This window comes from Phyllostomus discolor, chromosome 7 (genome assembly GCF_004126475.2).
Source record: "Phyllostomus discolor isolate MPI-MPIP mPhyDis1 chromosome 7, mPhyDis1.pri.v3, whole genome shotgun sequence".
Taxonomy (NCBI): Eukaryota; Metazoa; Chordata; class Mammalia; order Chiroptera; family Phyllostomidae; genus Phyllostomus; species Phyllostomus discolor.
The window spans coordinates 18,020,595-18,034,811 of NC_040909.2; the positions used below are offsets into that span (position 1 = coordinate 18,020,595).

Below are 14,217 nucleotides of genomic sequence, written 5' to 3' on the forward strand. Positions count from 1 at the left end.
TAGGCTTTTTCTGTCTTTGCGTCTCAGTTTCTGTGTTCCTCTCTTTCTGGTTTTTGCTCTTTGACTCATTCTAGCTACCCTACTCCTCACTCCCCTCATTCTCCCTCTTTATGAAATCTACTCTTCAGAGTTAAAGCACAAACAAAACAATTCATTAATTTGCTAAGTTCATGTTTATAAAAGCGAACAAGCGAGAAAGAAAATCAGTCAGTTTTCTAAAGAGAACACCAGCTGCTGCCATAGGAGAACCAGGCAGGAGCCCTTGTACACACGACAGTGTAAAATGTTAAGTGTGAGCTTAAGTTCTGTGCTGTGCCTCTCAGAGGGCTTTTTACTCACTAAAGTAGGGGTAAGCTCATTTATCTGAGGTGAAATGCAAGATTAAAAAATTCAGATGCCTATGAAATGCAAACACGATCTCATTTATTTATGATCACTAACATGCTACAATCAAGGCAGAACTCATGATTCAGTGATCATTCAATTCTGTATGACATGTGTTTCTTTCAGCAAGAGAGGGTAAAGAGATGAAATCTACAGCACAGAATGGCAGAGTAGTTAGGAAACAGAATTTTGTTTGTTCTTCTGTTGGGAGAGCTAATTACTCATCGATCTGAGACCTTATGTCTTGATAAACATATATTGATTGAGCCTGATTATTTCCTGCAATGTCAGAAACATTCAAACATACGTGTTAGTACAAAAGCTATATAATTTATTGGTGGGCACTAATGGCTTTACTGAAGTCAGAAAGCTTCAAGTGGCAAAAGCAAGGAAAGAAAGATTGCAATCGGTGAATTTTTTAATTCTTCATTTCAGCTACAAATACCAGTCTATTTTGACTCACTAGCTATGTTCAATGACTCATTTACATAGACAGGTATGTTTAGAATAGACCAATATCTGGTGCCTTGTTCAAATTCAGGAAACAAGGGAAAGAGGAATCCAAGTCACCAAATGAGATTTAAATGTAAAGTTGTGAGAAACTCAGTGAACCAACTAGTGAAATCTGTGACAAATACTGAACTCAGTCTCAGCCACACTAGCTGTACTGAGTGTTCCACACTTTGAACTTGCCATTCATTTCTTCTGCCTGGGATGCTCTTTCCCAGACGCGTGCACAGCTCTCTGCTCAGATGTCGTATCAGAGAAAGCCTTCCTGATACCCTGTATCAAATATATAAAATAGCATCTCCCATCTTTGTTTTAGTTTTCTTCTTAGTTTCATATCTTCATTGACCTGGTGTGTGTGTGTGTGTGTGTGTGTATGTATATATTACTATATGTCTTATCCACTATTACTGATTTTGCTCCTTTTTCTTTACTGCTTTCCTTACCTCCTAGAAAAGTATCTGGTGGGCAATTAAATATGTGTTGACTTGAGTAGAAGGCATGAAGCATTGACATCATTTATTTTGGCTAATGCCATCTCCATACCATGCAAGTCACTGTGAGAAAAGAAAGATATGGTTCTTTTCTTCAAGATGCTTGTAATCTATTTGATGAGACGAGTCTGTCTCACATTATGTTAGCTACCTAATGCTGTGTAGCAGATTACCCCAAAATATTAGTAGCTTAAAACAATGAACATTTATTATCACCCACACTTTCCGTGGGTCAGGAATCTGGGAGTGGCTTATCTGAGCGGTTCTGGCTCAGGTGCCTCCTGACCTGGGCGGTGGTGGCCTGAAGGCTGGCTGGGGCTGGAGGACCACTCTCACCGCTGTCGAGGCGGTGCTGGTCATTGGTGGGAGGCTTCCGTTTCTCACCACGTGGACCTCTCTCCAGGGTTCTTTGAGTGACCTCATGACACGCAGCTGAATCCTTCCAGTTGAGTGACCCAACAGAGAGCAAAGTGGAAGCTGCAATGTCTTTGATGACATAGCCTTGGAGGTCACACTCTGCCATGCTTGCGATACCTGAGAGGCACACGGATGAGCCCTACTTGGTGTGGAAGGGAACCACACAACAGTGTGAATACCGTGAAGTGAGAGTCATCTTGGCGAGTGGCTGGCACACACATGAAAACATAACAAAGCTCACGTGTCCCTGTGTATTTTAGTGCTAAGCTGTGAACACCGTCAAGGGTCAGTCAGTTTGAGAACTTGGACTCATGTAACAGAAAGGCTAAGCTAGATGACATATGTAATCCTTATTTGGGTAAGGGTGTTTGGTCTATATATTTTTATAGCAAATTTCATTCATTCATTTGTTCAGCAAATATTTATTTATTTATTTATTAAGCCCTTGCTTGCTCTGCGGGGTCCAGGGAGTATGAACAATGCCCAAACTCTGGGATGGAGGTGCTCATTGTGGTAAGGACAAAATTTTACAGCAGTAATAGGTTTGAATGAACTTAGATACTTTGTGCAGGGAGGGGCGAGAACCATCATCCAAAGTAGGTTTTCCTCTGAAAACTCACAACAGAAATTATATTATTCAAGATAATCACATAATAGATGGAAAATAAAATACTCTTTATGCTTTTGTTGTAAGGAACTTCAATTTAATACAAGAAAGGTGGATTTTAGAAATAATCAACTAAGTATTCTGATATAAAAAAAATCCCTGATCAGTAGAAACTGAATCTATTCTCTAAATTGCCTCTATTCTCCATCCAAATTGCAATGCAGCTTCCTAGAGTTTTAAATTTACTTACCACTGAAACATCTCCCAGTCCAATGACTCTCACTAGTATTAGTCATGACAATGACTGACCAAAAGGACATTTAGCTTCTAAGTCAAGTGACTATTGTTTCTTTTAATATTTTGCTTTCCCTGCCATTGCCTGATTTATTATTCTTTTTTCTTAAAGATTTTATTTATTTATTTTTAGAGAGGGGAGGGAGAGAGAGAGAGAGAGAGAAACATCAATGTGCGGTTCCTGGGGGTTATGGCCTGCAACCCAGGCATGTACCCTGGCTGGGAATCGAACCTACGACACTTTGGTTCGCAGCCTGAGCTCAATCCACTGAGCTACATCAGCCAAGGCTTTGATTTATTATTCTTACTTCAGTCACTCTGAGGTCCAAATCTATGGCCTATGTTAATGCTAATTTTCATCCTCTCTAAGGTATTAAGGGAAAAACTGCCATCTTATGGTCATTTGGTCAATGCTCTTTAAGACAGAGAGTAACCCAAAGCACTGTTATAAGTAACATGAAATTCAAGTAAAAACCAAACCACAGAAGAGAAACAGACAGTCTCACACACGTCTGGTGGAAGATAATAAATGATAGGCATAGAAAGCCTTCCCACTGTGTAATGCTCCTATTTACCAATGTCTCTTCTAGGAATGACTTTTAAAAAATGAATTACACAAATATGAATGACAAGGATGTTCATGACAAAGTGGTTTATAATTATGAAAACAACAGAGTATTTCACTGTATAGATGTAAATAAAATGAAATACAATGGCATAAAAATATGTTCACAATATATAGTTAACAGAAAAAATCAGTATAAACAATTATGTGATTAATATTCCATATATGCTCTCAAAAGTACATATTTACTACAACCACCCGCTTGGATTCAAGTGAATAGTGTTTGAGTGTAGAACTTTTTGGAAAGCATTTTTGAATAGTCAGGAAATAGATTGGCAGGAAATTTAAAGTCAATATGAAAATAGAAGGAATGCTCTACTCTGCACAAGGCGCTCAGCTACGGCCTGAGTGGGTCACGAAGCGGGAGGACTCGTGGCCCCCACTTCCTGGAACTCCCACTGCAAGAGTGGGAAGCCCCCTGGACACAGATACCTCTCTAAGAGAGTTACCAATAATTGAATTAATATGCTACAGTGCCAGAAAGCTTTAAAATGCTGAAGTTGGTTAAAAATGCATTAGCTCTTCCCCAACCTGATTCTGCGAGCCCCGTAAAATCAAAGAGGCTGCTCTAGCTGCTCGATGAACTTGAAGTAATGAGGTCTGTAAGTTGACTTGAACAGAAGAAAATGATATTAAGTTTTCATGGAGGACAAATGAAAGTATCTACCTGTAACCTTTCTGACAGCCAGAGATCCTCTGCCATTTAAAACTCTGTGGCTATGGTGCATTATCTCTAGGCAGCCAAGAGTTTAATAAGACTGCACAGAGACACCTAACCTTCCGGTCTCTGGCTGCCTGCTGGCAACCCTAAGGCGCTCGCTGTGGAAGCTGACAATCTGAGCTAACATCAGGGCACGGATTTCCTCAGACACAGGGGCACGGGTTGGCATAGTGATGTCTGCCCACTGCCCCCACCCTCCTCCACGCATGCAAATCGCAGAACAGTCTGGCTCCAAGCCAGACACAGCACCCAGCACCCTTGGGTATTTAAACCAGTAGATTTCACATCATTGCTCTCTTGATGGTGTGACCTGGCTCTCCTGTTGAATGAGGTGCTGCCCTTTTGGCGTGATATACAAGGCTTTCCTTGAGCATAGCCCAGCCTGCCTGGCACAGCCTTAATCCCCAATATTCTTCCCATCCCACATCCTACCCCCTGCACTCTCGTTACTGGGATTAGGGGTTACGTGTTTGCTGTCCCTGCTTTTCTCACCTCTCCACTTTGTTCAGCCTGTGACTTTCGTCCTGTCCAGCTTTCAAATCCTGGCATTGCTTCACAGGTTTCTCTCTGCAATCAGACTGCAAAAATAGTAGTGATAGTAACACAATGAGACAGGCACTTTGCTGGGTACTTAGCCTGTCTCAACTCACTTTATTCTGTTCAATAACCCTAGGACATTAGTATCATTATGTCTATTATTACCATTATCATAACTATCATCCCAATTTTAAGATAAAGAAAGACACAGAGAGGCTAAAGCAACTTGACCAATGCCAGTATCACTTCTATGTGGTTGAAGGTCATGTACATATATCTTGTTCACTATTGTTACTAGTGCCTAGCACAAACCCTGGCCCTCAGTACTGAACGAAGGAATGAAGGCAATGTCTCCATGAAGCTCTTTCTGCAGTCATAATTAATCGCACTCACCTTTGCTTTCACATCTTCACCCAAGTGCTTAACACATGATCTCATAAGGCTGGACACCAATTTCCAAATAATCTGCACTTTCACGCATTGTCATACATTCACACCTTAACCCTCCTGTGCTTGGAAGAAGCCAGGCTTTCACAGAGCAGCCAAGCTCCAGCTCTGGCACAGCCTAAGAGCAGCTGCTGCTGAGAGCCTGGGCCAGGAGGGCAGGGGAAAGGTGGGGAGGACTGTGGGCTGGAGCTGGAGGCTGCTGGGCAACCCTTTACCCCAAGGGCACACAACCCTGGCCCCTCTGCAGTGAAGGGGCTCCAAGCACTCTCATCTGAGTTGAGGGTCCCTTGCCTACCTCCCCTCTTATGCCTCCCACATCTTGGCTTGACCCACAGTAGTGGAGGATGTTACGGAGGCTCTGAGGAACAGGGGGCAGTGCATTGCAGCCATGCAAGTGAGCAGGAAAGAAAGGGGAAATGGTGGCCATATGGCATACCTGGGGTCAGATGTAATTGTGCTGATAGAGGCAAACAGTCCCCTCAGACCACCTCTAGTGGTCTCTAAAGGTCAGGTGTCACTGTCATTGGCCCTCTCTGCAATTCAAGAGGAACCAGAGGAGGAGCTTAAGAGGGGAGTCTTAGTTCTGGGTTAACTCCCTTCAGGAACAGCTGCTGGCAGGCCAGGTCTAAAGCTGTCTGTTGACCTCAGACTCTGTAAGGTGGTTTCTCAGCAACGGGAGGGGACGCCTGAGACTGAAGGAATTGCATTAATAGACTTTGTAATAACTGACTCTTAGCTATCTGGGAAAAAAAATCCCTTCTGCAATTTTCATATTCACTTTCTGCTTTGGGGATCACCTCTGTTTGTTTACATTCTTCTTCCCTCACTAGACTGTAAGCTCCAGAAGAGAGAAGCATGGCTGCATTCACATCTGTCTTCTGTCTGTTCCTTTCCCTCTGCAAACTGCAAGAGTTGTTTTATAACACTTTAAATGCATGCCATTGCATGTCATAATAAGCAAGTGTCACTGAATAAATAGGCTAATTTTGATCAAATATTTTGGTGAGCTTCCTGGCTTTCAAAAGATCTTTGGATCTAGGGACCAAGTTCCAATTTGTTGAGGGAAGGCATGCTTAAGCACAACACGGGCTTCCTGTGAAAGGCAGCCACACACTCACTGGAATGCATGCAAAAGTGACACAGAATCCTATCACTACCCATCAACATGAAGACGCGCCCACCTCTTTCCTTTTTCAACAGAATGTCTGTGAAGAAAGCAAGGGACTTAGAGCCACTTGGAAGACAGATGTTACTGTTAAGAAACCCATCAGAGGGAAGATCATAATGCTGCCAACAAAGGTTAGTTTTAAAAAAGTGAAACAAGGAGTTCTGATATCGATGACTAGTAGATGGAGTAAGAGTAAGACAAGTGATCATTTCAAGTGTATAATTACATTTTATCAGTAATTATGGATGGCAATATACCTTAAACACATGCTCAGTTTCTGTTTAAAAAAGTAGAAAATATAATTGATTTACAAAGTACTTTCCCATAAGACATCTCATTTACTGCTCACAACAATGCTTTTCTTTAGGTAGTTCCATCCCCATTGTACATACCCGGAAACAAAATGGTCATTCCACCACCCAGCAAGTAACCAGAGTATTAAACAATAGAGACGGTAGTAATCAAGGGCATGGGACCTGGAACTAGACAGAAATGTGCTCGAATTCTGGCCCTTCCATTCACTGATCCCATGACTTAAGACAGGTTAGTAGGTAAAATATGGACCCAAACTTAGATTTTTCAACTCAGAATCCTGTCACACACAATCCCAAAATGCCAGGAAGGAAGGGGGAACAGAAGGGTGTGGAAATGCACACACACTTTAATTTTCCAAATGAGGCATTTCATCATTATGGGCATGTCTCCACTCTGTGATTATTACAGAGTCTAAAAATACTTAAAATAAGTGACCTACTCTTATGAGCCCTTAGTGATATGCTGGGTGGTACTGGTAATCAATTTATTTATAATATTTATACAGATGCCGCCTCCTTGATAAAGCCATCTGCAACAGTTCACAATGAAACTCACCCCTGTGAGGCTGGGCAGGGAATGGGCTGAGCCACATCAGTTGAGGGGCCTATCTGGACTAGATCCAGACAATGCTTCCAAGTTCATTTGGCAGACAGCCTCTGGCTAGCACTCTGGTCCAAACCAGAAGGCAGGACTATTTTGACAGTAGTCCTACCCTAAGGAGAAAACATCCCATGGGCCAGGCACAGCAGAAAACCTGCCACCACAACTGTTCTGTGAAATTGCTGTGGGAACCCAGAAGCCCAGCGTACTCGTTAACTATCGCTACAATAGTGCTGTGGAACAACCCACTTCAGAACTCAGTGGCTAAAGACATTTATGGATCTATAGGATCACCTGGGCATCTCTGCTTCATTCTGCAAGTCTATGGGTCTGGGTCTTCTCCATGGTCTTTCATCGCCCCTGAACCAGAAGGCTTCCTGGGGCATGTTCTTCTCAAGGCGATGGCAGGAGCACAAGAATAAAAGACGAAAACACTCAAAGTCTCTTAAAGCCAAACCCAAAGGCACAAGACAGGGAAGTACATCTTGCCCTTAATAGGGCCATGATAATGATACAGCGCAAAAGACACAAAAACTTAGGTTACTAATTCAGTCAACTACTGTCTGTCTCCTTGGCCACATTTTCCCATCCCTCCAGTTGGAAAATGTCTCCATTCCCAACAAAGGACACCCAGAAGTCTCACCCAATCATGGTAGCAGACACATTTAGGACTCCATCTACATCTGGCCCAGATGTGAATTAGACCTATGAACTAAAAAGACACATTATTGGCCCACCCCATCCTGACACCCATACAATATATGACAGTGTAACAGAGGGACAGAATAATCACAATAAACACCCCCGTTCAAAGAGATGAAACAATCCTTAGCGATTTTGAAATCCCTCTAGGGAAATCAGCCAAGATCCCTGTCCTAGGAGCAAAAAACTGTTTCCTGATTAGACCTCAGTTCTGTTCCCTGATGCAGGAGAGCAGAGTGGGGGTGGGGGATGAGAAAGATCCCCAGTTCATTGTTCCTGCAGTTCCTGGCTCTGTCCTCCATGAAATCGTCTCCCATCATCTTCATCATTTGTTTTCTGAAAATGAAAATGAAATTTATGCCTTGTGTGTATGGGGGGGCTAAGTTTTTGCTGGCCATCTTCTACTCCTACAAAATGAGGGGCTCAGAGATCTTGTTTTCCTTTCAAAGAGTTCAGTTCAGGCTGGTAGAACTCTGGCAATACCACTTTCTCCACAACTTAGTGGCTTTTCTATGTTCATTCCATGCATCAAAATCAGTTTTTTTCAAGACATGTTTCTCTCTCCAGATTTAATTAGTAACACTTTGGGCACATCAGGTGGCTATAGTGCCATGCCTTTATGCTTTATAGGAGGTTTTGTTCAGCTGAAATATCTACTAAAAGTCACTTTGTAATATTTTGCAGTGTTAGAGCCAAACCCCTGATTGGGTCCTCACCATGAGGCCATGTTTTCCTAAAAGCCACGTGGATTCGGTCTCCATCTCTCCTAATATAATGGAACACCAATGCCTTGGACTTGATCTCCCCCCCGCCCAGGCTATAGCTTCATATGAAAATCTTTTTCTGAGTGGAGGGTCCAAAGATAAAAAAAAGTTTTATTTTCTACTCCAACAACTTCTAGACTGCTTACAAACTGTTTTTTTTGGGGGGGGGGGGGGGGCGGGCGGAGGGGGGCAGTTTCTTGTTTTTGTTTTGGATTTTTTTCTAAGCATATCTCTTTCTTGTAGTACCTTTTGGAAGCAAATGACACATTCTTGCAATGTTTCCCTCGGAAACCATATTCACTCTCCTCTGCCCTTTTATTTGATTATGTTGCTGACTGTGTTAAGTACTTACAATATACAACAAATCTGTGGGTGTAAAAACACTAATATTTAGACTTGCAGACATAGAATGTGTCACCTGGACCTTAAGGCCAAGTTCATCTGGACTAACCAGTACATCCTGACATATGAAAATACTTACATAATCTACATTTTTTTAATTTCATGGGAAGTGAACTCTACTGAATCTAGAGCTCCATTGGAATGCATTAAAAGTAGGTTCCGCCATAAAGAAGTACTTAGAATTCCTTAACTGTGCTATGCCTAGATCTGCTCTTGGAACCTCATGGAGATCATTGAAATGATGGAGCAGGATCTGGATATTCCTAGGGTTTTCAAATTCTACTGGGCTGAAAGTATCTGGAATAGGTCTCTACCATTTGTTAGCCCCAATAAATGGAGGTGTCATGGACTACCAGCAATTTGGTGGAGGGATTCGATGGCAGGTAGAATGGTTTCCTCCATCAACAGCACTACACAGGTCCCCTGAGGTTCATGAAAGAAATGTTCCTCAAGAAAGGGCTAGCCACCCATTTTTCCTACAAAAGTTCCAGACTGATTTACAAAGTTCATGGTAGTTCCTGGGTCTACTAGTGAACAGATTAAAACTGTCACCCTCCACTGCAGAGCCAGCAAGTTCAAGGCTGTACACACTACAGACTTTTGCAAGTACACAGGTGCTTCATTCCACTTCATTCCACTGGTGGCAATAAGACACTAAGCTATCAAAAAAACACAGCCTGTCTCCAATAAAGATACAGCTAAGCCTCTTACTACTGAAAATAGCTGCATAAATCTAGCTTCTAGCACGGGGCACATGGACCAAGACTTCTGGAATATAAGATAACAGCTGGATTTGGTGCTCAGCTCTCCAGAATCTACAGATTTAACTAGGAACACAGCTTCTAATGGTCCCAGACCTTTAATAAGTTCATGCAACTGTAATGCAGACAGGCTTGACCTAACTCATTCCAGAGAGGATCGGTCAGCCACTCCTCAAACCCAAATGTCTGGGCAGAAGACCCTGACACATGGCCTTATGCCTCACACACACTGAACGTGGTATAACTAATGTTCTTAGAATTTAACCTCCCTTGGTGGGCAGATGCAATTTCCTTGTAACGTTCTCCTTGGGCCTAGCAAGAGGTTCTAGCTATAAAGTGTAAGGTACTGGCCACCTCTAGGGCTGACCTAGAAGTCAGCTAATGGCACACAGTCCTTGGTCCCAGTCCCTCAGAAGCAGGGGTGTCACCCAGGTCCTGTGGAAAGGAGCATGTTAGTTCAATAGGCATAGAAGAGGCATGGCAGAGGCAGTCAGAGGAGAAATGCTGAGCCAACAATCACAGTCACAACTTGCATTGTCTTCCGAGTCTTCCCCTTTCTAGATGGGAAAAAAGAAAACAAAAGAAGACCCAGGCTCAGAGAAGTTCAATAACTTGCCTCGGGTCTCCCAGATCCTAGACAGCAGCACCAGGACCTGAAGGCAGGCATCCTGCTTCCACAGTCCCAGCGCGGTGCCCTGTCTCTGTCACACGGCCTGCCTTGGAACACTCGGTGTTTACCAGCAGGGAGGGTGTGCCAGCCAGGCAGGATTCTCAGCCCCAAGGAATGAGGTGTTAATCAGCTGTTCCTTCATCCCTTCTGCTGGGCACATTCGATTTAGAAATTTGAAAGCCTGGATATCTTCTTAGGAGGAGTCTGCAGTTTTCTTTGAAGATAGAACCAATCCAAAATTTTGTTTTCAGAAGCCTTTTGAGCTGCTCAAGTACACCAAGTATTCAGTGGAAATTCCAGACTACTGTAACTCAGAACATGGCAGAGATGAACTCAGTCTGGAAGTGTCAGTATCTTATCTGTGAAATCTGACTCTGATGAGCACTGGCTGTTCCACCAAGAGGAATTAGTTGCAAGGGATCTAATTGATCTAATGCACTAGGTCGGGGTCTATATCAAACACCTGAATTGTTGATAAAGTCTTTCAAATACTATTGCAGCCATTTTTACACTTGATTCTAAGCAGTAAACATAAAATGGGAATAATTAATTGAGCAGTGAATATAAAACCATACTGCCAAGAAAAACAGGAAGAGTTTTTCTAAAATGCTGTGGAGTAAATTCAGCTGGAAGAAAAATAAGGAAGCCTTAATCTTCATTGTTTTATACCACGTAGAATTTAAATGTGACATGTTGATAGACTGCTCTAGTCACTCTTGTTGTTGGGTGGTACTGAAATGCAGGCTGTCAAGGCATGGAGACCTTAGAATCTCTGAAGTCACACAGTTTGGCCCAAACTTGATATGTGTCCCATGTTTCTAATCTGCATGTATGTGAGTAGTAGGAACTTGGAATCATTCTTAACTCCCCCCACTGTCTCATCCCAATACCCAATCTCTAAATCCTGGTAATTTATTGATGCTCATTTAGCCCGAACGTATCCAATTTTCTCCATCACAGCACCACCATACTTCAGTCTTTCATAATCTCACAGCTGAATTCCTGAAGTCGTCTCCTAACTGGTCCCTTTACTCCAAGGTGACTCCCTCTCCGTCCATTCTCCACCTGCTGCTCATGAGCTCTCTCTGAACTATAAAAGGAATTCCGCTATTTAAAACCCACCCCTTGGTCCCGACAGTTACAAACTCCTTAGTCTGTATACACACAGCCCTCTCACCTGCTGAGCTTACCTACTCACCACCACCACATCACTCCAGGTAATTCACCTAACAGCCGGTCCTGGGTGCTCTCTTGCTTTTTCTGCCCTCCGAAAGCTTTGGTTTCAGGTGCTTGGAATGCCCTTCTCTCCACCATTTACCCCAGGAAGAGACGGACGGGGAGAAGGGGAGCCGGAGCTGGAACTAGAGCTGGACGTGTGCACACACACACAATTGTGTCGTGTATGGAACACGATGCAGATGAGTGGCCACGGAGGCAATCCCTAAAAACGGAAGTTTTAGGGGAGATGTCAAGAGGGTGGTATTGCATGATGTACTTCTTACTTTTCTACATGGTTCAGATCTGTTTCATAGTGAATATGTTTAACTTACCTGTCTATACTTTTCAGTATCAATACATCTGACCATCCCCACCTCCAGAGATACTGAGTCAGTGGCAAAGGGTCCAGGATTCGGATCTTTTCAAAACCCCCAACAGACTGGTAGTCAGTCAGGTTTGGGCACTGTGCTTAAAATAATTATTTCCAATATAATAAGGCAACTGACATTTTTACTTTTTAAAAAGCTATAACTCTTTATACAACCATTTTTATATTTCCTTTTATTTTACAGTAGCTTAATTCCACTACAAATACACATTCTCTAAACATATTAGGTTGAAGTATCTATAAGAATTCTAATATACTTCTTAGCCATTTTAACAGTCACATTAGAATAAAAGGATTAAATCATTGTATGTAATCATTGTAAAGCATGTAAAGGATTAAATCGTATGTAATCATTGTAAAGCATGTATTTGTGCAGTAAATTTCATAAATTGTTTTAAAATTGGGGCAAATGAAAAAAATCTACGAATATCAGGGTTTCTTAAATTTTAAATTTTTAACAAGTATTATTTGATTGGATCTCAAAACAATGTATATTCTCAAAACATAAAGAAGAAAGTTATTACAAAATCATGTTTGGTATAATACTCATATAACCCTATTTCATTAAACATTTTAAGTTTTTGACTTTGTTTTCATAATTAACTTTTGAAAATATCTATAATGCCCTAAAATTCAGACATCAAAGCATCTATTTCTTTAAACTTGTTAGTTATATTTTCAATACATTCCCCAGCTTTTAATTTTATCCCATCAATTACAACATAGTCCTCTTCACAGTGGTTTTCAGACAGGCCGCTTGCAGGAGATTCAGGGTGCCACTGAGATAGCTGCAAAAACAACCACACAATTCATCAGAACCATGTCCAATTGACTTGAAGACTGGGCTTAATTATTTGAATGAAACATAAAGTAGTTGGTAACTCCTCAAATCACAGCAGCTACACAATGTTTTCTGTTGTGGTGGTGGTCAAATAATGATCTCCATGTATAGATAGCATCATGTATAGTACATGTGCTAGTATGAAAATGACTTATTTAGGTCCTGTCTGTTCCCCAAAGCTTCACATTTTTAATTGTATGCTTTGGAAAAATACGATCATTTTAATCTGTGAGTTTTCTGTACTGATTTATTCTTAAAATTACTGTTAAAAGGAATACAACTTCACACTGTCGCAGCCACATTTTCTGTGTCATAGGCATGTGTATCCCTCACAAACAGTGGTAACGTTCTCCAGCTGAGGCAGGACACCGGTACAAACAGTGCACGCATACATGTGCACACAGGAGACTTACAACTTTACAATTCCTTAGAGTTAACTTCCCATTAATTTAAAAAAAATTTACATATTTAACATAATATAGATTATGTAAGTATTTTCATGTATCAAACTGTGATGTAATACAAGTAATTATTAGGTAAACTATTTTATTTATAAATGGATTATCTGACTTGTGAATTATTCAGATGGATTTTATAAAAATCTGAAATTCCCTCCCACTGCTTGCCAAGTCAGGGCATGTCAGTCAGTGTTAATGTTAACTAAAGAAGAACGTAATTAGGAAGGGGACTCATAAAGTATTCCAATGACAAATAGAAATAAATTTTGATTATCTAATGTGTATGCTTTATTTTCATGTTGCTACTCTCATCCATTAGTAAAATGCTTGAGAGAAATCAACTTGAAAACTCATATGTGAACTGAATGATGAAAACATCATCAAATTTGCAACTTTGAAAATAGCTCAAACAATATCTGCTCAGAACTTTACAATTTTATAAGGTGGTTCTTTTTGGTGTGTTAGCTTGCTAAGAGGCTACTTTTTCCTAAAAAGAAAACACAGCTCCTATTTTAAATGAAGTTACCTTTGGAAGCCATATTAATTTTTCCTACTAACAAAAAAAAAAAAAAAAGGAAGAAGAAAGAAAGAAAAGAAATGCCTGAGGTGATGATCACTTGATCACTGCTTTACTTTTAAACTGGAAATTGCTCCACCTTTAATAGTTAGTTTCATTGCTATTCTCTTTATTTAAAAATGAACAAGGCCCTAAATATCCTGAGCCTGTGTGAATGCCAGACTTAATAAAGCTCAGTGTGGAGAGCGGCTTATAAACCAGTCAGCAGGAGGCACTCACCTGCCTGCCAGAAAGTTAAAATGGTTAATTTTTACAATTCCTAAATGCCTTTTGAAAGCATATAATATTACAAGAATCTAAAACAAAAAGCAAGCACTTGC

The 14,217-nt window shown here is 41.2% G+C and overlaps 1 protein-coding gene and 1 long non-coding RNA gene across 5 annotated transcripts in view; both read right to left on the bottom strand.

The window, feature by feature from the left end:
- Positions 1-401: 401 nt before the first annotated feature.
- Positions 402-12,320, bottom strand: LOC118501575. Of its 4 annotated transcripts, XR_004904199.1 has the most exons (4): positions 7,760-12,320; positions 7,411-7,505; positions 4,542-4,627; positions 402-1,941 (listed from the first exon to the last, which is right to left on the bottom strand). It is a non-coding gene; the product is annotated as an uncharacterized LOC118501575 (long non-coding RNA). The 4 variants fall into 4 exon arrangements; XR_004904198.1 differs by having other exon boundaries at positions 402-1,824; positions 7,411-12,320; XR_004904197.1 differs by having other exon boundaries at positions 7,411-12,320.
- A 39-nt stretch (positions 12,321-12,359) lies between these two features.
- Positions 12,360-14,217, bottom strand: part of ZCWPW2 (zinc finger CW-type and PWWP domain containing 2) — an 88,373-nt gene continuing 86,515 nt past the window's right edge. Inside the window, exon 9 of the mRNA XM_036030560.1 lies at positions 12,360-12,809. Within this exon, the coding sequence (XP_035886453.1) occupies positions 12,648-12,809 (162 nt within the window). The 3' untranslated portion in view covers positions 12,360-12,647. The remainder of the gene's footprint in view (positions 12,810-14,217) is intronic.